Consider the following 25,136-nt stretch of genomic DNA (forward strand, 5'->3'; position numbering starts at 1 on the left):
TACGGATCATGGCCTCAAGGTCGCTGTATGGAACGTGCGCGGCCTCAACTCCCGTGCCTGCCGTTTGAGTATGCGATCGCTCCTTGACACTACCAGGGCCGCTATTGTGTGCCTCCAGGAAGTGATAATGGAGTTGATTTGCTCGTCGGTGGTTTTAGAGACTCGGTTCGGAGTTTGACGAGTACATGTATCTGCCTGCGATCGGCACGCGTTGCGGCATCCTACTCGCTTGGCGGGGCAGCGCCGTATCTATCACAGACCCCTAGTTCCCGGTTCACCACGAACGCGATTACCGCCAAGGTGCAGACAGGCTCCGGCACTCCATGGCATGGTGGATGTCTGTGGTTTACGAACCGCAGGAGGACGACAACAAAATTGCTTTCCTCCAAGAGCTCCATGACATTCGCCTTGATTGTGCTTGGCCTTGGATGATTTGTGATGACTTCAGCCTCATATATCGCGATGAGGACAAGAATAACGGCAATCTCAATCACCGTGTGATGGGCAGGTTCCGCCTAATCAACGACCTAGCACTCAAAGAGGTTTACCTCAATGGCCGACGCTATACATGGTCAAATGAGCAATCGCGCCCACCCTTGTCCACCGCGACAGGGTGTTGTGCACTTCGGATTGGGAGGAATTGCACGGGGAATGCCACCTACGATGCCTCACGTCGGTAGTGTCGGATCATTGCCCCTTGCTTCTGGATTGCGCCCCGATGCCCATCGTTCGCCGGCGTTTCCGGTTTGAGGACTTCTGGTTACGCCTTGACGGCTTCCAGGAGATGGTGCACGCTGCTTGGAGCTCTGTCCACGACGATCTTCAAGCGCCTCGTCCTCCGCTTGCAAGCCACTGCCCGTGGCTTCACCAGCTGGAGCTCGTGCTCGGTCGGCTCCATCAAGCAGAAACTTGCGACCGCTCGGGAGCTCATATCGCGATTTGACCGCGCCCAGGAGGATCGCGTCCTCACGCCACAGGAGGACTGATTGCACAAGCAGCTAAGATTGTGCACCTCGGCCTCGCCTCGCTGGAGCGCTCCATTGCCAGGCAGTGCACTCGCGTCTCGACGCGAATACGAGCTTCTTCCACCGGCAATGTTCCTACCGCCGTCAAAAGAACAGAGTCCACAACCTTGTCAATGGCAATCGCGTGCTCCTCGACCACACCAACATGGCCGAGGCTGCTTTCCAGCACTATGACGACCTCCTCGGGACTGCTGTTGATCGCGACCACACCATCAACTTCGAGCTCATTGAGCCTAGCAACCTGATCGATTTGGACGCACCGTTTAGCGAGGATGAGATCTGGAGCGCTGTGAAGCAACTGCCCGCGCACAAGGTGCCCAGCCCCGACGGATTTACCGCGGAGTTCCTCCACGCGTGCTTGAGTATCGTCAGAGCGACTTCGTTGCGGTGTTCCAGCAGCTCTACGACATGCATGGTCGTGGCTTTCGCCGCCTGAACCAGGCCCTACTAACGTTGCTGCCTAAGCGCGCCAACGCCAGTACATTGGGCGACTATTGTCCAATTAGTCTCATTCACTTGGTCGCGAAGATCTTCGCAAGGTTCTCTCCCTTCGCCTCGCGCCCAAGCTCGACAATTTGGTGAGTCGAAACAAGAACGCGTTCATCCCCGGCCGCTGTCTTCACGACAACTTCGTGCTGGTGAAGCAAACGGCGCGCCTCCTACATCAGTTGGGCGCACCCCTAGTTCTGCTAAAGCTCGATCTGGCCCGCGCATTCGACTCGCTCTCATGGCCCTTCCTCTTTGAGGCCCTTCACCAGTATGGCTTTGGCGAGAGATTCCTCGAGTGGCTTGCGATCCTGGGGCCCTCGATCTGGCAGCGCTGTGGATTGCGCCAGGGCGACCCCCTCTCGCCGCAACTTTTCTCGCTGGTTGTGGACATCCTTGGGCAGCTGATCAAGCGCGCCATCGACGACGGCATACTACAGCGACTCCACCCTCAACGGCCAATACAGGCAATCTCGCTATAGGCCGAAGACGTGGTCCTCTTTTGCCACCCATCACCGGCCGACCTAGCTGCTGTCAAGGGTATTCTGGAAAATCTTCGGGAGAGCCTCTGGCCTGCGAGTCAACTACGCCAAGAGCTCAGCGACTCTGCTGCACTGTGATCCCGAGGAAGTTGCACCTGTAGTCGAGACACTTGGGTGCCCCACAGTCGAGATGCCCTTCTATCTTGGGATCCCGCTTACGTTGTGACGCCCTACTGCCGCAACTCCAGCCCTTAGTGGATCACACCGCTGGCTACCTCCCCTCCTGGAAAGCCCACCTGATGAACCGCTCCAGCCGTCTCGCCCTCGTCAAATCCGTCATGGGCGCGATCCCGATACACCAACTCCTGGTGTTCGCCCCGCCGAAGAAGACTCTCAGACAGCTCGAAAAGATACAGCGAGGTTTTCTCTGGGTCGGATGCGCAGCTGCCAACAGCGGCCACTACCACGTTAATTGGCGCCGCGAATGTCGCCCCCTGCCCCGGGCAGCCTGGGGGTCTAGGACCTGGAGTGCACTGGACTCGCCCTTAGGCTGCGTTGGCTTTGGTTCTCTCGCACTAACGACACCCGCGCCTGGTCTGCTCTTGATATGCAGTTCTCCACGAAGGAATAGGCCATATTCTTTGCGTCAACCTACATGATGATTGGTGATGGGCTCACTGCCAAATTCTGGGAAGACTGCTGGATTGATGGGCGTTCGATCAGCGAAATTGCACCACTCCTATACGCGTGCATCCCCAAGAGGCGCAGAAAGCACAGGACCGTGGCTGAGGGCCTCCATGACCATGGCTGGGCCCGTGACATTTAGGGTATCCTTGGCGTGCACGAGGTCGGGCAGTACCCGTTGCTTTGGCAAAAGCTCAAGGGCCTCATGCTCACTGAGGAACCCAATCGCCTAATCTGGAAGTGGACCTCGAGCGGTGTCTACACTGCGCAATCATGCTACCGCGCCTCCTCTGGCTGTGTCCTGCGATGCATGGAAGCTGATCTGGAAATCTTGGGCACCCCCCAAAGTGAAGTTCTTCCACTGGTTGGCGAACCAGGATCGCTGCTGGACGGCCGACTGCCTCACGTGGCGTGGCCTACAGCATCCTCCCCGGTGCCCCCTCTGCGATCAAACTCTGGAGACAATCCATCACCTATTGCTTGAATGCCCCTTCTCTCGACAGGCCTGGCATGAGATATTGGCTTGGTTACGAATGACGACCAGCGCGCCAACGAATGAAGCCTCGCGGAAGGATTGGTGGCAGCAAGCAAGGTATGACACCCCCAAGCCCCTTCACAAAGGCTTGGCCTCCATCGCCCTCCTCATGCCATGGATGATATGGAAGCACAGGAACAAGTGCGTTTCGACGACAATCTGCCATCTATCCACTCCCTCATTAACAAGGTCAAGGAGGAAGCTGCCCTTTGGGCTAGAGCGGGAGCGGCTGGCCTGCGTGCCATTCTGCCCACCGGGGATGTACATTAGTTACTTCCGTGTACTCTGTAACCTACCTCCTAGGAGGACTGTACACACAAACTCTCTCTTTTCAATGCAATGAAACGCAAGTCTTATGCGTTTTCTCGAAAAAAAGATTAACATGGTTTTCTAAGCATAATAGTCAGAGAGGTTAGGAACTGATTTATCAATCTTAAATTAACCAAAGACCACAGCAAAAGCTCTCACAGGCAATCGTTGGAATGAAGTAAAAATAATGAAGGAAAACTTACATACACTAATCTGTCATGTTATAACTGAGTTAGGTACTTACATCCATTATTGTGATGAATGAATCAGGTAGCGATAATGACCCAACTGATGCAACATTAACATTTAATATCAACCTTGACGAAAGGTCTTCTCTTGATAATGTCTCTACCTGGCATGCAGAAGTTCGATCTTACCAAATCATAAACTAGGAAAAATAGAAGAGCATCAAGATCCTTTACTTTACTTATATTTATAACATGCCTAAGTGTTGGAACGTGATACAACCTGACCCACTACAAAATCCACAGAATCTGCAATGAATGGTTCATGTGGACCATCTCGGATTCCTGTTAAGAGATACCTCTTCAGCAAAAAAGAAGGGGTCCAGCTGACACTGCAATATCACAAAGTAGTTGAGACAGAATAAATGATTATTATCTGCAGTAATGATTTATAGGCAAAATACAAACATAAAATATTAGTTAATGTTGCATTGAAGAAATCCTATGAGATTTTATTTTCTTTTCAAAACATGCATGAGAGCTGCATGTAATTTCATTAAGATAGGCACGACCCATACATTGCCACAGAGGCATGCCCCAACTATAGAACCAAACGACCCAAGGATTGTCAACCTAAGAATCGGCGATCTGCCACTAGAAGACCGACAAGCCCAGCCTAAACTAGAACAAGAGTGCCTGGCAAGGCAATAGCAAGACAACGTCCACTGTGAGAGCCTGAACAACAGCCAGCATAGCAAAGACAACGTCCACTGTGAGCCTGAACAACAGCCAGCAACAACACGACCCATACAGGATTACAAAGACGATGACAAACGCGACTGAAGCACAAGCATCACAGGGACAAGTCCGCCAACAGCCATGAGCCAACACCATTCTCCCAAGTGTAAGCGTGACGTCCCAACGCCAGCAGATCGGCCGCCACCCAGGTCACAGAAGGAGGACCGAGGGGCGGTCCAGCAAGAACTGGGGAGGAGCACACCTCGCACCACAGCGAGGACGACACCATCCGCGACACATGACCACGGGCAGAGGAGCGAAGGAGAGGCAGGCAGGTGCCCCAAAGCTAGTCGGCTGGAAAAGAAGAGGCCAAATCGTGGAAGACAAACGCACCGCCACGACCCAACAGCACCCAACCTTGGTGCGGGGCACCCTACGGACATCAAAATGAACCCACAAGCTCCAAGTGGACCACAGACAAGAGCTTGAATACGCTTTTTTGACACTGAAGTACGTTTTTTGGAACTGCCATTCAAAAAGGAAATTACCTTGGCATGAGCTGATTAACAACCTCACCTCCGACTTGCATGCCGAGTTGCGTGAAGCCGAAACTCACAACAAGGACTACCTCAGACTCCAAGTTGGATGCATAAATGGACAAAATCAAGAAAATGTTCCACAATCGCAAGTCCTCCACATCTTCTTCATCTTCAAGACGATGTTCAAGTACAAATGCTTCCGAGCTACCGTAATACTCAAGTTCACACTGATCTCGACGCCACCGCCACAATGAAGAACAAGAGCAACATCGGGATCCCCAACCTCCCCATGCCAATGGTCCTAAGACCGCATCCTTGACCATGAGCAATGCGAAATATAAGCTCGAAAAAAAGGTGCCAGTGAAGAGAGCCGCCATCGAGAAGAAGAACGCAATGCTCATCGCCAAGAAGAAGCTCGCCATCAAGAATAAGCAGACCAAGCGCATGAAGCTCTCCGTGCCCAACGACCAATATGAAAACACACACGACGAGTGAGGTTTGCAAGACAAGAGAGGCTCGCGTGGAGCAACGTCATGAAATGCGGCATATAGCCAGGGGCGAACCCACGTTATGGCGAGTGGGGGCCTAGGCACCCACTGAAAATTTGAAATCTCAGTAAGATTTGCTTGTGTTTTTGGAAAAATATGCTTAAATTCTTTGAATTTCTATAGAATATGCCCCCACTCCAAATACTTTCTAGGTCCGCCACTGCATATAGCCAAGGTCTGCCACCAACAACAATCAGACAAGTGGGAATGTGGGAGCACCAGATTTGGCGCTTCGCCGGATCCGACAAAAAAACGACCAAAACGGAGGCATGGGGGTGGAGATGGCGGTAGGGGGATGGTACCACGCCAACAAGGGGCAAGGGCAGCGGATCTAGTGACTCCACCACTAGACCAACCCACGATGGCCAGAGAAGAAGCAGGGACGACGCATGGAAGCACACCATTGATGATCAGGGGTAGCATCTTTCCCAATCAGCGACAACACTAGAAGTTCTCATCACAACGACCACAAAGATGAACGGGGATGGCAGCGCGCGACGCTCTGAAGATCGCGAGGTGCAACGCCTCCGTGAACACGGGATAGTCCCACATACGATGCGTTACAAACAGCCATTATGTATTTCTCAACTGGAATAATCCATACAATGGAGTTGAATTTGCTCTGAACTAGAAAAATGTGTTTTAGTTTTAACTATATGCAAAACAAAAACTTGTTTACATAATTCAATATACTTGATTCACCCAATAACTTATTTAGTCATCTTAGGCAGAAACTGGTATAATATTGTCAATCTTAGGTGAAAGCTATGCAAGGTTTATAATTGCTTCACGAAAAGTTAGATGAATGTATATTATTCCTCGACGATTAATTTTACAAAATATTGTTCAGGCCCAGGAGTTACTGCATGTGGCCACAAAAAAAGGATATCAAGAAATAGATCTCACAAAGCAACAATAAGAATTTGTTAGATTAAAATATGATAGTCAAGACAAGGCCTGAAATTCTCTCTTTACCAGTGTTAGTGTTTACATCTTAAAGTTGTTACCAAATTGTCATCTGAAACATTTTTTTATTTCTGAAAAACTGCAGCTTGTCTTTTTCTCGACATTGTATAGAAAGTGGAAGGCAATTAATATGCATCACCAGCTCTTTCATGGATGCAGCTACAGTCTGATGTTAACTTCCTGCAGGTCTAGCTATGCTTGTAAATTGTACTTTGACTTGCCCCCAAGTCATAAAAGTATCCCAAGTAAATGTTCTCACTTATATTTTCCTCAATATGCATAACATCAAGACCGCCATGGAGTAAACTTAGGTCCTAAAAAATAGGCCACCAAGTCACTAACACACTCCAAGTTTCAGACTTCAAGATTTTAGTCATTTTTATGTACTGTAGAAACAAAGTTTCAGTACAAATAAGTTGTTCTTCAGATACACTGTAAAAATTGTCATCATACCAAAACTCACGATCTGGACGAAACAGTACTTCCAAGTGCTGACTGTTTCTCTAGAGTTTTAAACATGTTCCTTCACAACAGGACACCAAACATACTCACTACTAACACCAAATCCTGCAATTATCCCAGCCTAAGGTAGTCAGAGTAGATAATACAACACCAAGTACAATCTCGGCACTCTTCTTTCTGTGGCTATGCCCGCCGATGTCTGGTCAAGGGCGCCCGCTGCTAGGTTGTCTTGCTAGAGAGACAGCTCTCTTTGCTCCTTATGCTGGAGAGACCACGGGCCTAAGGGCATTTCTAATCGATCCCCTAAAAGTTAAGGGAGGATCCGGCGGAGTAAAGTTAGTGGAGGAAAAATTTACTCCACTAACAGTGGCCGCACTTGGCCGATCCCCTATAATTAGTGGAGTAAAAACAAAATTGTGTAGATTTTGTGTCCTAACGGCATCAACTTCAAACACTATACAATATATATCATGAGGATATTGAAATTAAAACATGCATAACATAACCATCATAACATATAGTTTCATCGAATTTCAAATAAAAACATGCAAAGTTCACCCAAAAGGCATCACTTCAAACACAATGTTTGACCCTGACCCCAAAATCACCACAAACATAGCACGTATATGTTGTGGATCGAGCCAACCAATGGCATGCACCACCACCCCCTCTTGCTCCATGTCTTGGGCCGCCTCCGAATGATGCCAAACGGAGTCATAGTTGAGCTCATCAAGTCCCATGGTGGCCGAGGACTCCAAAGATGAGGACTCCAAAGACGCAGAACTCGGCCGTGTTCATCTCCACACTACGACAACGAAACAAAGAAACTAGATCACCATCGGCTACCAACAATCACCGATCAGCCGAAATGCGAAAGAGGATTTTTTTTTCTTTACCTTGTCGGCATTTCATCAAGCACTTGGCGGTCGCGACCCTTAGTGCCGGCTGCGGCTGCCGCTCACGCCGGAGCAGTAGCCGTAGGGGCAGACGGAGTAGTTGCACAAGGCACCGGCCTTGGACGGGCCGCCGTTGTGGCCTTCTTCTTCGCGGCCGCCTCGACGAGGGACGACGCCGCCGCCGTCAGTTTTCTTACTCTTTTTGCTCCAGTGGTAGCAGCGGGAGGGCGGCGGTCCGTTGCGGGAGAGGCAGCCGCCACCCCGGCCACCATTGCCACGGTTGGAGGCGGAGCTTGAACCCGATGGGCTCTTTTTTATCCCCAAGCTTTTCTTCGAGGAGGACGGCGGCACGTGGGTGGCTTCCGTCGGCGACAAGCCGGCGGCGGCGGCAAGCCGGCGGCGGCGGCCTGCGGGGCAAGGGAAGGGTCCGGGCTATCCATTCCGGACGGAGGGAGGGTCATCGGGGCGGCAGCAGGGCGTGGTGGCTGCGGCGGCGGGAACGAGGGTGGGAGAAAGAGAGGTCGCCGCCAGTTTTACTCGGCCTCGGCAGGAGTGAGCATATTCAGGGAAATTGGGGGGATTTTGGGCAGTGGGATGTGGCTTGTACCAGGGCCCATCTCCACTTAGGGCATTTCTAACCGATCCCCAATAAGGTCGTAAGGGAGGATAAATTCGGTTATCTCCTCACGGCGCACCTAGCCATCCCCTAACCGGTACAGTGGAGTAAAAGTTATCCCCCACTGCCCAAAATCCCCCCAATTTCCCTGGTACAAGCCACAATACCGGTTCCTTTGCCCGGCGATGACCCTCCCGTCGGCCACAATACCGATTCAACACTCCCCCTCAAGATGGATGGTAGATATCTATCAAACCACATCTTGTACAAGCCAAGTTACAGTTCTTTGTTCCCAGTCCCTTTGTCAAGCAATCTGCAATCTGCTGCCTAAAGCTGATATGAGCAAGGCTGATGATCCCAACATCAAGTTTCTCCTTAATGAAGAAGCGATCAATTTCCACATGCTTTGTCCTATCATGTTGAACTGGGTTATTACCAATGCTTATAGCTGACTAATTGTCACACCAGCCCTCAAGAGTCCCTTGGAAGTTTCAACTCGCTCAGTAGGTGCTTCACCCAGAGAATCTCTCTCAGCCCTTGAGATAAGGCTCAATACTCGTCTTCTGGTGTTAATCTAGACACAACGGTTTGTTTATTGCTTCTCCATGACACCAAATTTCCTCCCACAAAACACAATAGCCAGAAGTTGATCTTCTATCATCTTGAAAACTGCCCAATCAGTCACTCTAGCCATCCACCTCAAGATGTCCACTCTCCGCAAACCACAACCCTTTACCCGGAGTGCCTTTCAAGTATCTCAGGATTTTGTGCACAGTATCAAGATGCCCACTCCTTTGTTCATGAATGTATCTGCTCACCACACCCTACGGCATACGTAATGTCAAGAGATCCAAGGTGTATTTCCGTTGGTACAAAGATATTATGTTCGCTGTCCGGGCCACTTCAATGCCAACCAAGAAAGTATTTTAAGTTGCCCATATCCTTTACCTCAAACTCCTTGCTCAGACACCCCTTCAATCTCTATTTCCTTCTTATCATCTCCAGTGATGATAATGTAATCCACATAAACTGCAAGAATGGTGATATTTTGATCAGAGTGACTGCAAAACACCACGTGGTCACGTTACATTGACCATACCCAAGCCACAGACAACAAGTTTGAACCTATCAAACTATGCCCTCGACGGTTGCTTCAGTTTACACAGACTTATTCATCCTGCGTACCTTCCCCGTAGTTTGTTCCATACCAAAAACTGGTGGTATCTCCATGTATACCTCTTCCTGCAAGTCACCATGTAAAAAGGCATTCTTGACATCTAATTTGTGCAATTTCCACCCAAAGTTTGCAGCACACGAAACCAGTATCCTTACTATGTTCATCTTTGCAACAGGAGCAATCTGGCAACCAATCTGGCCTTATACTGTTACACCTTTCTCTCAGGATTTTGCTTCATGGTATAGATCCACTTACAACTCAGTACGTTCTTTTCTGCCGGGAATGTGGTTAGTGGTGTTTTTTTTTCGGTGTTTCCAACTCCTCTATCATCGTTTCATGCCACTTCGGATCTTGCTTTGCAGCCTTCCAATCCTTTGGGATTGTCACTGTTTATAGAGAGAGACAAAACGCTCTGTAGGAAGGAGACAAACCCTCATAAGGCACAAAATTGCCAATTTCATGATAATAAAAAACATCCAGTGGTAAAGCCTTCTTTACTGCTTCACGCGTCCCCTTTCGCAGCGCAATAGGCAGTTCCATTGTGTCTGATGAGCTTGCTGTTAAGCTTCATGCACTAGCCAACACAACCAAAGTCCGAACTGATGGAAAGGGCTAGGCAATCCACATATACACTTCAACACCCCCTCTCACGTGTGACGCGGAAAGTCAACACGTGGATAAGACTAAGAGGTATGGCTCAAGAGGCCTATACATGGACAAAGGGGGCAGCAATAACTTTTGGATAAACTGCGACAGCCAGAACTTGAACTCAAGACCTTGGGCTCTGATACCATGTTAAGCTTCATGCACTAGCCAACGCAACCAAACGTCCGAACTGATGGAAAGGGCTAGGCAATCCACATATAAACTTCAACACTTGCATCATTGCATTGTTGCGAGTGGAGGCTGTTACAGGCCCAGTAGGTCCAATTGAATCCCAGACGCCCAAAAAAGCCACCAGAGTAGCGGCCCAAGAACGTTGGCGCTCGCTAAGATCGATAGAAAGCCTGGACGTGCGATTAAGAGCCAACCTGATGGCCAAGAACGCATAAAAGTGACGATCCAACGGATACAAATGCTAATGTCCTGAGAGGGCAAGAAAGGTGCTCAGTTATAATATATCTAAATGACCGGCATGTTAGGGGCTTAGCCCAGTTAGTTGTGGCCCAGTCTATCTTATCGTTATTAGGGGCTTAGCCCAATTATCGTTATTAGGGGCTTGGGAGTCAAGTAAACCTCTCTATATAAGGAGAGATGTATCAATCTAATCAAGCAAAGAAGCAATCATATTTGCTCGGCTTCCTTAGGGAGCCGGGAGACCTAACCCTAGCCGCCTCCTTCCCTGCGCCATCTCCCTCTCAGTCGCCGCCTCCTTCCCTGCGCCATCTCCCTCTCAGTCGCCGCCTCCTCGCGCACGACGGCGCCCAGCCGCTGGCGGCCGCGAGTTCGCCCACGACCAGTTCCCTCCTTCCCCTACAACCTCCGGCCTAGACCCGGTAGAACCCTAGTTTCTATCAGTTTACCTTGCACTAATTGCTCCTGCACATGTGGCTGCTGTCGTGAGTACCAACCGGAATTCTACTCACAATTGGCTGGACCTGAGCCTGCACATCATCATCAGTGTTAGTCCCTCAGAATCACCATGAGTATGAGAGACGACCTTCTCCCCCTCTTGACCATCTTCTAAATCTACGTGTCTCAGAGGGACACCACATTTATACCCCTACTGACTAGAAGCATAGCCCAGAAAAATACATTTCACTGCCCGCGGATCTAACCCCGCTTTAGATGGCCGCCAGGACGCTGATGGCGCGCTCCCACCTGCGGCCTGCCAAGCCCTCCACGGCATGCGCCTACGGGGCCGAAAACCGCCACTGACGTCACATCCACGCAATGCCACGTCGGCTGCTCTGCTCCACGCGCGCAGCCACGCCAAGCTCCACCCATCGTCGGGTTCCTGCGCGCCCCCGTGGACGCCGTCTCCAAAAAACTCACTCTCCCGAGTTGTTGAATCTCATCTCTCTTCTTTCTATGGCTATGGCGGCTGATGTCTGGTCGGGGGCGCCCACTGCTAGGTTGTCCTGCTGGAGTGAGAGCTCCCCATGCTCCTTATGCACTTTGCAGATGATGTGTTACTAGTCGAGGATAGTCGGACGAGGGTTAACAGAAAGTTGAGCTATGGAGACAGGCTTTGGAATCAAACAGTTTTAGCTTAGTAGAACTAAAACTGAGTAAATGAAGTGTGGTTTCAGTACTACTAGGTACGAGGAGGTCAGACTTGACAGACATGTGGTACCTAAGACACCTTTTGATATTTGGGGTCAATGTCGCAGAAGGATGGTGATATCGATGAAGATGCGAGTCATCGAATCAAAACTGAATGGATGAAGTGGTGCCAAGCTTCTAACTGACTCGAATCAAAAGCTGGATGGATGAAGTGGTGCCAAGCTTCTAACGCTCTGTGAGAAGAGAGTGCCACAAAAGCTAAAAGGCAGATTCTATAGGATGGCGATTCGACATGCAATGTTGTATGGCGCTGAATGTTGGTCAACTAAAAGGCGACATGTCCAACAGTTAGGTCTAGTAGAGATGCGCATGTTGTGATGGATATGTGGCCACACAAGAAAGGATCAGGCTCAAAATGAATGATATGCGAGATAAGAGTTGGGGTAGCACCGACTGAAGAGAAGCTTGTCCAATATCGTCTGAGATGGTTTGGGAATATAGAACGCAGACTTCCAGAAGCGTCAGTGCATAGCAGACAGTTAAAGTGTGCTGATAATGAGGTCAGGGTAGACCAAACTTGACATGGGAGGGCTCCGTGAGAGAGCTCCAAAGGACCGGAGTATCACCAAAGAACTAGCCATAGGCCAGGGTGCGTGAAAGTTAGTTATCCAGGTGCCAAAACCATGACTTGAATTTGAGATCTGATGTATTTCAACTCTACCCTGCCCCAACTAGTTTGGGACAGAAAGGCTTTGTTGTTGTTTTGAAATCTGCAAGTACATTTTTGAAAGCTTCAAAAATATAGGGATCAATGTAACTTGGAAACCAAATATTACTGCCAGAATTTTAGACCTCACAAGCCATGTATACTGTATTCTAATAAAAAAATTATGTCTTGCTTCTGAGGTGTATTTCCAGCTATAATTCTATACAGCATGCTAATATGCATGTGACTAAGACTTTATACGTACGAAAGTGTGCAGGCATGTAAACACAATAAAACACTTTCACATGGGCATATCACTAGGTTATAATAGAGCAATCATGTGATCTTACAAAAAAGTTCTTAAAAACAGACTACATACAGTGGAGACCATGGCATAGCAGCAGCAAACTTGTGTGTCTCAAGAAAGGTATTTGATAGCACCAAGGACTTTACTCTCCTTGGGCGGTATTGAGCGAATATTTGTGCAAGAAATCCACCAAGAGATGTACCACAGATATGAACCTGCTTCATAAAATGGTTGAATATAAATCAGTACCACTCCATCCATTACTAACTATTACCTCCGTCCCAAAAAGCTTGTCTTAGATTTATCTAGATACAGATATATCTAACACTAGACCGTCTCTGGATACATCCGCATCCAGACAAATCAAAGACAAGCTTTTTGGGATGGAGGGAGTATCTGAGTTAGCTTTCACCTAACTCAACTTCTCTATATTTACCAAGTCCATAAAAAATGTGCTAATATCTACATACAGTATGGAAATATATTTTATCATTAATCCAATGTAACGAATTTGGTGTTGTGGATGTTCATATCTTTTATATGGACACGACTATGTAGCAGCCGCTGCATCTTAGTCTTTCCATGGGGCCATCCAACCTCTCTCTTTCTCTCATACAAACATGGTATCGTATGCATCCAAAACATGACATCAGCAAATATTCTCTGCTTTGACTTTTAATATATTTTAAAGTGCAATACAGAGATGCAGAGAGGCGACGTCAACCAGGACATCTTGGCAAAAGTGGGGAGTACTTCACCACTGTGAATCGCTAATCGGTGTGAGACAAGCCATTTTTAAAATTCCAATTTAGCAATTAATGTAGATGAAGTCAACATGTGGTGGTATTGGAAGGCGCAACAAACGTGCATGTGTGTGCCCATTAGATTGTCCAATTTTACAGAATTGGTTAAAACTTAAAAACGTTTGACATGGTACAAAGCTAGAATTTCAAATAATTTGGAACGGAGGAAGTACTTCACAAGAGTCCCTCAGGGATTAAGTGAATAAAATACGACATGTGCTGTTAATTTGCACAGAATGGGCAATTAAGTTAGAAAACCATGCTACAGACGTCTCTTAAGGGAATCATAAAAAACTAGTAAGTACAAACTGTACCAACTTCTAATAATCAGAACCACGTGTATTTCAAGAACAAGTAGGAGCAGAACTAATTTAAGTTCACATGTCGATACCTCATGATACCATGCTTATATATTTTTTTATGTACCAACAAAAACTTCAACAACACTACAAAAATACTCCCTCCGTTCCTAAATACAGGTCTTTCTAGAGATTTCAACAAGTGACTACATACGGAGCCAAATGAGTGAATCTACACTCTAAAATATGTCTATATACATCCGTATGTGGTAGTCCATTTGAAATCTCTAAAAAGACTTATATTTAGGAACGGAGGGAGTAATTCAGGATTATAGGTGCAGCAGGCACACACACATAAAGTGAAGATGCATTAGATCCTAGGAAATATGGGTTCGCAATTTTAAGCAAGGCTGGAAATGAAAGAGAGCAACACATTACTAGGCTAACAGCCTCATAAAAAAGGAAAGTATTATAATATTTCCTTACATGATGGATATTCATGGAGTCCAAAAACTTTTCAAAGGAATGAATCCATTCATGGTGATTATAAACTTGGGGAACATCAATAGATATTACTCGATAACCCTGGAAAAAATGAAGACAAAAATCTTAGGTTGGTCTGATATATGTATCTAACAATTATACATGTGCCAAGCAGAACTAAAGGAGGATTCTGCAATTGTTGACCTCTGTAATAAAATTCCAAGAAGAGAGAGATGGCTATTCAAATTGGATACACTTAACAGTGCCACCACAATTTGGACGTCATGCAAAGCATGAAAATCTCATAAAATACTAATGTAGCAGAAAGAAATCAAGGCCTCTTGCCCACATTTTGTTGAATTCAAATCGGTGCATTTTTATGTCAATTTCATTTCATGTTGTATATATAGAAGATGAGGAGATGCTTTTCACCAGTGCATTGAGTTTAAATTATTGATTTACTAAACAGTTGAGCTTTATTTTGTATATTTTCGCCTTGGATATTTTTGGGAATGTATGAGGTATTTTTGGTGTAGTTTTAAGTGTCAAAGTTTATCCATGTTGCCAGAAAAAAATTGGCCCAGGGTTTGCTTCAATCCTTGCTCCGCCACTGTATGTCAGCATAAGGGTTACATATTGCATTGTGTATACATTTGCAGGTACATATGAACACTCAAGACAGCTAGCAAAATCAGAAAAGATGTGTGCTGCACTGGCAATGGAATGGGACTCATTCATTCTTATTATAAGCACCTTCATAGAGAGGGACATTATCTGTTTATAGTATACATCAGCCGTCCCAGCAATTCCTGGGATGCAGATAAGGGGTGGCACAGCCTTGGGGCCAAAATCATAATATCTCCACAATTTTGATCCAATCTACAAAATCCAATAGAAAGAAATAATTTAGAATCTCGCCAACCATAAGAAATGTAGAAACAAGTTAAAAATATATATTTTTTGAGCAATACTTTCCCTTCTTTCTTCCAAAAGGCGTGAATCACAGTGTATTTTACTAATCAGATTTAAAACTGGATTGATAAGATTGTAAAACATACATTTGATTTTGTACTGGACAGGGGACTTGTTAACCAGAACCAAGATTTTATGTGCGCGGGTGATACATTTGAACGAAGGTTGCAATGCTTCTGTAGCTTGTGTAGAGGCCATATATGTGTCTGTTTGTATGATCACGTATTCACGTGCACGCCAGTTAAATGGATGGGTAGCCACAGCCAATGAATTAATTTTGTTAGCAAATATGCAACTTGTATTTCCTGGGGGGAGGGCCGGTATATACATGTACAGCTCGTAAATATGCAAGAAACCACTCATACAACAGGGAAAATACATAGGCTATACATGGAACATAATATAACTCTATCACCCCCACCCCCACCCCCCCTCAAACACAGGGTGGGATAAAATCCATGTTGCGCTCTAGTATGGACCTTCGTAAATCCGCCAATTGTAACTCGGAAGGCACAAAATGAGAGCAAATACTTAGTCCTCCACACCAGCGCGCACAAAAGAAGCATCAACACCAATATGCTTGGTGAGCTCATGCTTCACAAGGTCACGCGCAATACTGATAGCACGCACATGTACACACCAAACTCTTGAAGTAAACACAGTAACCAAGTCACCTTTGCCGTCAAAAGGGTCATAGCTCGGAACTCAGCCTCTTCGTAAGGATGTTCCAAAAATAGGAGCATTGAGAGCTGATTCGAGTGCATAGTCCACCGTATGCACTAGTGATGTAGAGTGCTTCAAGTGTGGAGGCCGGGGACATATGAAGCGTGAATGTCCTAATGAGAAGAGAGTATTACTCACAAAAGATGGATACATCAGCTAGTGATGAAGAGAAAGTTGATGACAGATCTAGTGAGAAGTCTGAAGATCTTGAAAAAGAGGCCATGAGTTTTGAAGCTGCTGAATCATATACGTCCTTGATGGTGCAGCGAGTGCAAGAAGACCGTATCGAGGACAAGGGGCAGCGCTGGAATATTTTTCAGTCTGAGTGCAAAATCAGCGACACCAATTGTAAGTTGATCATCGATGGTGGAAGCTACACCAATGAGGTCAGCAAGGTGTGTGGAAACACCCACAACCCCACTTAGTCGAGTGGCTGTATAACACTGAAAAGTTAAATGTTGCTCACAAGGTGTGCATCAAATTTTCGATTGGCAACTAAATTGATAGGGTGATATGTGATGTTTTGCCAATTGGATGCATGCCACTTATTGTTGGCAAGGACGTGGCAACATGATCATGGTGCCACACATCATGGGAGGTCCAACACTTATTCATTTAACGGGAAATGACATGTGCTATAACTGATGGTTGCCAAATATCAAGGTGGATGCTATTATTTCAGTTCCAAAGAAGGTCCCCAAAGCAACCACGAAACCAAGGACAGCTTTGTTTAAAGAGGGAGGCGATGATGTGGCAACTAGAGCTTCTTCGGCCACGACACGGACTCAAGAATGTCTCCATGACATAGTGTTGTTTGCTCAAGAGAAGAAAGATGGCAAAGGAATCCTGGGAATTGCACCGTATGCTAAATCTGCTAACACAAATTTGAATGGTGAAATTCCTGTCAAGTTAGTAGTGCCGGGGGAGGTTGTTTTTTTGGGAGTTGGGAAAGTACAGGAAAGCTACAATGTTAATCTTTTGATGATGCGTCGCAAGAGCAGAGTCGCTAGGAGATTGACTGCTGATTTTGTTACTTTGGTTTCTTGCATCTCGCTCGATCCATAGTATTTGTTCGGCTACATCTTCATCTACTTTGTTGCGTTTTCGTTTCGTCAAGTACCGTGAAAGATTGAGACCTTTACATGCGCAAATTTGCGTCTCGCTTGTTTGTGTTTCATCATGCAGCTAGCAAGCACCAAAGTCATGTAATCCCCTGCTCAGTCAGGGGCTCAACTAAAGAGGTCAACGTAGATGCACCCGGAAATGGAGAACCGGAGGCAATAAGCAGGCCGCGAAGGCGCGCAGTCTCCTGCTCAGTGAAGGACGCAGCTAAAGTAGTCGACGTAGCAGCACCAGGAGAGGAGCAGGCATTGCCAACCGTGGAAGTCGCTAGTCGCTAGAGCAGGCGGTGTAGCACACCCAACATCGATCTGCAGAAGCCAGTAGAGGAGACAAGGTCGCAGGCACGCAAGCACCAAGGGCAAACGTGTGTGCGCGACGGGGTCGGTGTAGCAATGTGCACCAATACTGCCGATGAAAGTCGTCGGGGCAGTTAGTGTACAGCGACAATCAGCATCCACGAATGTTGCGAGAGGACTCGTTGTAGAGCAACCACCACAGTCTGCGTAAGGCACCAAAAGGGATGACGTCACAAACAAACGAGCACCAAGGACCGAGGAAAGGCACATCGCAAGATGGACTAAGTGTATGGAACACCAGAAACACCGTCGGAAATCACTAGAGGGCGAGCAAGAGACACCATGTCTGATGATATTGTTTTCCCCTCTTTACTTTTCTTACTCCTTTTTTTACAAACTAATCAGCTCGTAGATGGCTTCAAGAAAAGCACTCCAGCCCGATCGCACAGGTCAGCCCAAGTGCACGCAGCCAGCCAACCTGGAGACCACGCTCCCGAGCACACAAGCCCAAGAGAAAGAACAACGTTACAACAGCAGGCTGCGGGAGGCTGAGCAGAGACGAGACAACAAGAGTGAGGCGCCAGATGGGGTGGCAGAGTCAGCAACTAGATGGACGGCGGACGGTCTGAAAGGCAGTGGCCAGGGAGCGCGACGGCGGCCGATTTGGGAGCAACGGCGGCCGATCCTAGAGGAGGGCCCCAGACGAAGCAAGCAGTCGGATGGGGAGCACGATGACAAGGGAGCCCATCAACGGAGGCAGTGGGCGGCAATGAGGGAGAGCCTGAGAGCAGCGCCACGGCCTGACATGAGACAAGAGGTGGTGTGTGGTGATCTGGAGACCTACGATGCAGAAGCGAGCACGATAGAGGGAGAGAAATTGGGATAAAGGGGGAGGAGGCAGCAACGGCCAACCGAGAGGATGACGACAGCCCAAGAGGAGGCAGTGACTGCCAACCAAGAGAGGGGCGGCGGTGCAAGCATGAGATTGGATTGGAGCACGAGTTGCGCGTGGAAGAAAAAATAACCTAGGGCTTTAATACCATGTTAGGAAATATGCAACTTGTATTTCCTTGGATATATATATACACACACATACACACACACATGTGGTAAATATGCAGGAAACCCCTCATACAACGGGGAAAATACACGGGCTATACATGCAATATAATATAACCATAGTTCAAAAAAGCGCTAGGCGTTAATTGTGCGTTTTGCCACCGCCTTGCGTTTTACTGACCAAAACGCATGCTTATGCGCAGTTATGCACAGATTAAGCGTAGTTATGCGCAATGCGTTTTGCCAATGCCTAGAGCCTAGGTGCGCTTAAGCGCTCGCTTAGACGCGCCTTTTTTAACTATGAATATAACTCTTAATTAATCTCACATTTTGTAAAAATTACGCTCCAGTTAAACTAGGGCGAGTGCGGAGAGGATAACTACTGAAAGCATATAAGTAGTAAGCCCACCCAAAGATGAGTGCTCTCTCCTCTGACTTCCCTAGAGCCTCCGGTATCACAGCCGAGACAGCGACGGGTTCTCTACCCATACGGGATGGAGCGACAGCAGTACGAAAATAGGATAAGGTAGCGGCGAGACGAGCCGTTTAAATAGGTGTCAGTGGAAGTGCAGTGATGCATGCAGCTGAGGCATCCTAACAAAAGAACGATTTGAACCTTGTTCCTACACGGCTACCAGTGATTCACCACGCTAGTATATAATGGCTATGAGAGGGATAAGAATAAAAAACTAAATTACTTGCCTTTACATTTTCGCAACTAGAACCCTAGCATAGCTATCTATCCCGATCGAGTTCCATCTCTTCTTTCGATCTTGACAAGGGTATCAGAGCCTCTCACCCATTATTGGCTCAAATTCGCGAGTAAGGTGTGAACACCACTCACAATAACCTGCTAGAACCCTGTCGCCGCGGATTTGACAGACCGAGGACGATTCAGCAAAGCAACAAAGAAGGGTTGGTGGAACAATGCAAAATCCCATGATTCAAAGTGAGTTACGACGACAGTGACGAAAGGAGCTCTTTGAGGTGATGGAAGAGGAAGCGACTACTCTGGCGGTGGTAAGAAGCAGGAAAGAAAGCCTTCAAGATATTCCCATTTACAATGGAGATGACATAATCACTTGGATCCAGCAATGTGAAAAAATATTTGGGCTATCAGGCATCCAACAAGATCAGTGAGTAAAATGGCCAGTGCAAGAGAAAGAGCTCAAATATGGTCGGCAGAGGACAATATACAGCTGCACTACTTCAGCTGGCATCAACTCTGCAGCTTGCTATGTGACAGATTTCCTGAAGCAGACTGGTATGATGCAACAATGGACCACTTCCGACATCTAAAGCAAATCAACAGTACGGATAATTACATTGATCAGTTTGAGACTTGGATGCAACTAATGACGAGGGACAATCCCTATTTACCTGAATATTTCTTTGTGCTGAGATTTATCAGTGGCCACAAGGATAATGTGAAACGTATGGTCCAATGTCATATACCTAACACTGTTCGGTGCATACGAGTCCTCCAGGCAGCTAGAACAAACTCATTTGGCAGCAGTAAAAAGACATGTTCTTACTGCCACTCAAAAGGGGGGCAGACCCAATCAATTTCAGCAGGGATCAAGGCAAGCACCTGCAAGAGATAACTGACCCAGGGCTCCAAACGACAAAGGTAGAGAACCAAAGAAGTGTTGGTGTTGTCCTAAGAACTGGTTCTATGAGCACAAATGCAAGGGGCTGCAAAGAGCATGAATGCACTCAAAATGCAAGGTCATTCTGATGATGAGCAAGAGGAACTGGAACAAGAACAACTTCCAGCACAAGAGCAAGAGCAGCAACAAATATCCTGTCCCAGTGATAGAAGAGTTATTAGATGAACTACAAGGGGCAGGCCATTATATTAACCAAATTGGACCTCAGATCATGGTACCATTCAATAAGAATGCATCCAGATGATGTCCACAAAACTGCATTCAGAACACATCTAGGGCATTATGAGTATCTTGTAATGCCTTTTGGGCTTACAAATGCACAAACATTCCAACCCATTATGAACAACATTTTCTCAAAGATACTCAAGGAACATGTACTGGTGTTCTTTGATGACATACGGATCTACAGCAAAAGCATAAAACAGCGCGCAACTCATCCACACTAAGTTTTGGAAATATTTTGAGAAAGAACAAACTGGTTGTGAAGAAAATAAAGCGTGTTTTTGCACAACCTGTTGTTGAATATTTGGGACACATCACTTCCTCTAAGGGGGTAGCTATTGATCCTTCAAAGATAGCTGCAATCATTGCTTGGAGACAACCAACAACCCTCAGTAAACTCAGAAGTTTCTTGGGGATGACTAGCTACTGCAAAAGGTTCATCAGAAATTACAGTTACATCCGCAAGCCTCTCCATGACATGCTCAAAAAAGAAGCTTTTCACTAGGGAGCAGAGCAAACTGCTGCATTTGGATTAGTGAAGACAACAACGACTACTGCACCTGTCTTGGCATTACCTGATTTTTCTCTGCTTTTCACACTACAAGTTGATGTAAGTGGTACTTCTATAGGAGTTGTTCTCATGCAAAAGGGACATCCTGCCTATATCGGTAAGAGTTTAGGTCTAAATACAACTGCACAGTCAACATATGAAAATAGGCCATTGCAATTATGGAAGGCTTGAAAAAGTGGAGACATTACTTCACTGGCAACAAACTGATCATCAAATCAGACCATAGAAGTCACAAGTTTATGTTCAGTCAGAGATAACTAAAGGGGATACAACACAAACTCATGCTCAAGCTCTTAGGGTATGATTCTGCTATTAAGTACAAAAAACAAGTAGAAAACAAGGTAGCTATCCAAGAAAGACCAAGAAAATGAAGTGATTGTTGTAATGCAATCTCAATGGCAATCTCGGCTTGAGTGAAAGAAGTGGAAGAATCAGAAAAAACTGATGACAAGTGCTTGAAATTACTACAGGAACTGGTTGTAGCTCCCTCAAGCAAACCAAAATATTCATCTGAAGTTGGTATCCTCAGATACAAAAGAATAATTTATGTGGGCAACACCAACAACCTCGGGAAACAAATCCTCACTTCATCCCATTCTTCCATCATTGGAGGGTATTCTATTCTCGCAGAAGAGTGACATGTCACAGAATTAAGAAGCTCTTATATTGGCATGGGTTAGAAGGAGAAATTGAGCGGTTCCTTGCTTAGTGTCCAAATTGTCGGGTTACTAGTAGAGAAGAAACAATTAATTACCCTGGTTCGCTCAACTCACTCAGAATTCCTAGAGGCATGATCCCAAATATCCATGGATTTTATGGAGGGATTGCCTAATCCAAGGGCAAAGATGTCATTCTAGTGGTGGTTGGTCAACTGACAATGTATGCACACTTCCTGCCTTTGGTTCACCCATTCACTGTGCAAACTGTGGCAAAACTCTTATGGATAATATCCATAAGCTACATGGTCTGCCTCAGGTGATTGTATCTGATCAAGATAGGATGGATTTCTTCACATCTCTCAATGTAGAACTGAAATTGACCACCACTCATCACCTAGAAACTGACGGACAGCCTGAACCTGAACGTGTAAATCAATGTCTCGAAAGCTACCTCGGTAGCATGACATTTCAGGAACCCAAGCATTGGTGTAATCTGCTGCCAGCAGCAGAATGGTGGCACAACACATCGTACCACATATCTTTGAAAACTTCTCCATTCAAGGCTCTGTATGGGTATCAGCCACCTCAGATTGCTGAAATGGCAATTCCTTGCACTGTCAGTGACAAAGCCAGAGCTGCACTAATTGACACAGGAGCTACAATGACAAAACTGCAGGAAAATCGGGATCATGCTTAGGCCAGAATCAACAAATTCGCAGACCTGAAGCAGACAGAACGCACTTCAACGTGGAAGAGATGGTATACCTTAAACTTCAAGCATACAGAATTACTGCATTTGGTCTCCGTTCCACCTTGACGGTGCAGTCCAAATACTACGGCCCCTTTGACATCCTTCAGAAAGTGGGTGAGATGTCTTATAAATTGCAACATCTGGAGAGCGCTCAAATCCACCAAGTGTTTCATGTTAGTCATCTCAGGTAGCACTTGGGCCCCAATGCTCTCCCAAACCCTCAACTGCCTATGATTAGCTCTTCCGGCAATCCTTCACAAAAATGCTGCAATGGTGCAATGACTTGTGCATACCTGGGAGGATGCGCATTCATTCAAAAGGTATTTCCTACATTTTAGCCTTGAAAACTAATCTCAGGAGGTGCAGTGTCAGGTCCCAAATATCCTAGTCTGAACTTTTCGACAGTCAGTCTATTCTCCAGAAGAGTAACAAAGGAATGGGCAAACATTATGTTCCTCGGACGGGCCAGATCCCTCAAATGCAACAGCAGAGAACAATTCCGACAAATTACCTTTCCTGTTCAGTTTCATATCGGCTTTGTAATAATTACACTCCAGTTTAAACTTTAAACTCTAAGTGAGCTACTATTTATTCACCGCACGAGTAGTATATATACTCGGAGCTGGATATGAGAGGGATAAACAGAAAAACCCTAAATTACTTGCTTTCACATTTCCGCAACTAGAACTCTAGCGCAGCTATCTCTCTTGATCGATTTTCCTCTCTTCTTCCGTCAGGATTTTCCCAAAATTCCCCTACCTATCCACTTCGATCCTGAGAACTATCCACGACCTCAGAACAAAACGGAACCCACTACAAGGCCCGTGCTCGAGACCACGGCACCACGCTGAAGTCAGTGCCTGCGTTGGTTGACGGCGAGGCCGGGGAGGGGTTCGGATAGGCCGGGGCTTACAGAGATCTTGTGGAGCGGGACGACGGACTTGAAGTAGACGTAGTCCCCGGGGGCCGCCGCGCCGCCACCTAGTCCCGTCATCTCCCTCTCTCACAGCCTCCGACCAGAGCGGCAGCGAGACCGGGGACGGCAAATCGGAGGGGAAGAGCAAATCGCATCTAGTGGACTGGCTTTACGTGTATTACAGTGGGCACGTGCGGGGACCACATCAGAGTGTCCGCCCATGAATTTTTATTTCCTAAAATCTAAAAAGTGCGTACCCACTATTCGGGGAGAACGAGCTGCCGACCATGGCTTCATGCCTGCCTGACGCTCGCTGCTACGCGACAAGACCCACTGCGGCCCGAACGACCAACCTACTCCCGATTTTCCCTCAACCTAGCTAGCCGCCACTCCCTCACCCTTCTCGCGTGCGTGCGACCATGGCTACCACGGCAGCCGTCGACGCACCCTCTGCCTAGTCGTTCCTGCCGCCGGTACTCTGCATCTTCTGTTGTTGTAGATCACCCCTGCAGGTCGCCTCGGTCAAGGTCGACCGCACCGCCGCCCCAAGTCGACCGAAACGTCGCGACGCACAACAGACTGTTGTGTTGGTGCACCGAGGTGTAGCGCGGGAAGAAGCGCAGCTTGGCGGCCAGGTTGCTTTGTCGGTGTTGGCCATGGAGGACGATGTAATCCCGTGTTGGGCCGCCCTCGATTCACACGCACGGTGGCATAGTCGCACAATCACGGCCGCGGGAGTTGCACACACATGCGACATCATAGTCGCACACGTACATCCACAGAGTTGCACGCTTTCGTTGGTACAGTTGGTCGGGGAAACAGACAAAGTTGCACATCGTGCTAGTTAGTTGGTCAGCACAACACATAAAGTTGCACATTAACTGGTAGACAGTTGGTAGACAGTTGGTAGGAGGCAGAAGTGGCGGAGCCGGCTCATCCACCCAGGCATGAGCACAAAGGCACCCGACCGGCGGCCATTTTGCCCATAGAAAATGCTAATCACTTCATGTTTTGTGCTCTAATTCTATGGTGACTCTTGAGCAGAGCCCGGGCAGCTGCCCAGGGTCACCAGGAGGTGGCTCCGCCACTAAAAGGCAACAAGCAAAGTTGCACATCACATGCAGGTTAGTTGGGACATGGACATGATACGTCTCCAACGTATCTATTTTTCCAAACACTTTTGCCCTTGTTTTGGACTCTAACTTGCATGATTTGAATGAAACTAATCCGGACTGACGCTGTTTTCAGCAGAACTGCCATGGTGTTGTTTATTGTGCAGAAAAAAAAGTTCTCGGAATGACCTGAAAATCCACGGAGATAACTTTTGGAAAATATAAAAAATACTAGCGAAAAAATCAAGGCCAGTGGGCCCACACCCTATCCACGAGGGTGGGGGCGCGCCCTCCCCCCTGGGCGCGCACCCTGTCTCGTGGGCCCCCTGATGCTCCACCGACCTCAACTCCAACTCCATATATTCTGTTTCACGGAGAAAAAAATCAGAGAGAAAGTTACATCGCGTTTTACGATACGGAGCCGCCGCCAAGCCCTAATCTCTCTCGGGAGGGATGATCTGGAGTCCATTCGAGGCTCCGAAGAGGGGGATTCATCGCCGTCCTTATCATCAACCATCCTTCATCACCAATTTCATGATGCTCATCGTTGTGCGTGAGTAATTCCATCGTAGGCCTGCTGGACGGTGATGG

At 47.2% G+C, this 25,136-nt stretch overlaps 1 protein-coding gene across 5 annotated transcripts in view; it reads right to left on the minus strand.

The window, feature by feature from the left end:
* LOC119331203 (maspardin-like) overlaps window positions 1-23,627 on the minus strand; it is a 25,350-nt gene extending 1,723 nt beyond the window's left edge. The window contains exons 1-6 of one of the 5 annotated variants that reach the window (XM_037604376.1): window positions 23,431-23,617; window positions 15,226-15,351; window positions 14,476-14,574; window positions 12,960-13,105; window positions 3,990-4,098; window positions 3,766-3,873 (exon numbers count right to left, since the gene is read on the minus strand). In XM_037604376.1, the coding sequence (XP_037460273.1) occupies window positions 3,766-3,873; window positions 3,990-4,098; window positions 12,960-13,105; window positions 14,476-14,574; window positions 15,226-15,351; window positions 23,431-23,511 (669 nt within the window). In that variant the 5' untranslated portion in view covers window positions 23,512-23,617. Of the gene's footprint in view, window positions 1-3,765; window positions 3,874-3,989; window positions 4,099-12,959; window positions 13,106-14,475; window positions 14,575-15,225; window positions 15,352-23,430 lie in introns of all 5 variants that reach the window. The other 4 variants (XM_037604384.1, XM_037604404.1, XM_037604392.1 and 1 more) reach the window with 4 other exon arrangements.
* Window positions 23,628-25,136: the final 1,509 nt, after the last annotated feature.

The sequence above is a fragment of the Triticum dicoccoides genome, chromosome 1B, assembly GCF_002162155.2.
Source record: "Triticum dicoccoides isolate Atlit2015 ecotype Zavitan chromosome 1B, WEW_v2.0, whole genome shotgun sequence".
NCBI lineage: Eukaryota > Viridiplantae > Streptophyta > Magnoliopsida > Poales > Poaceae > Triticum > Triticum dicoccoides.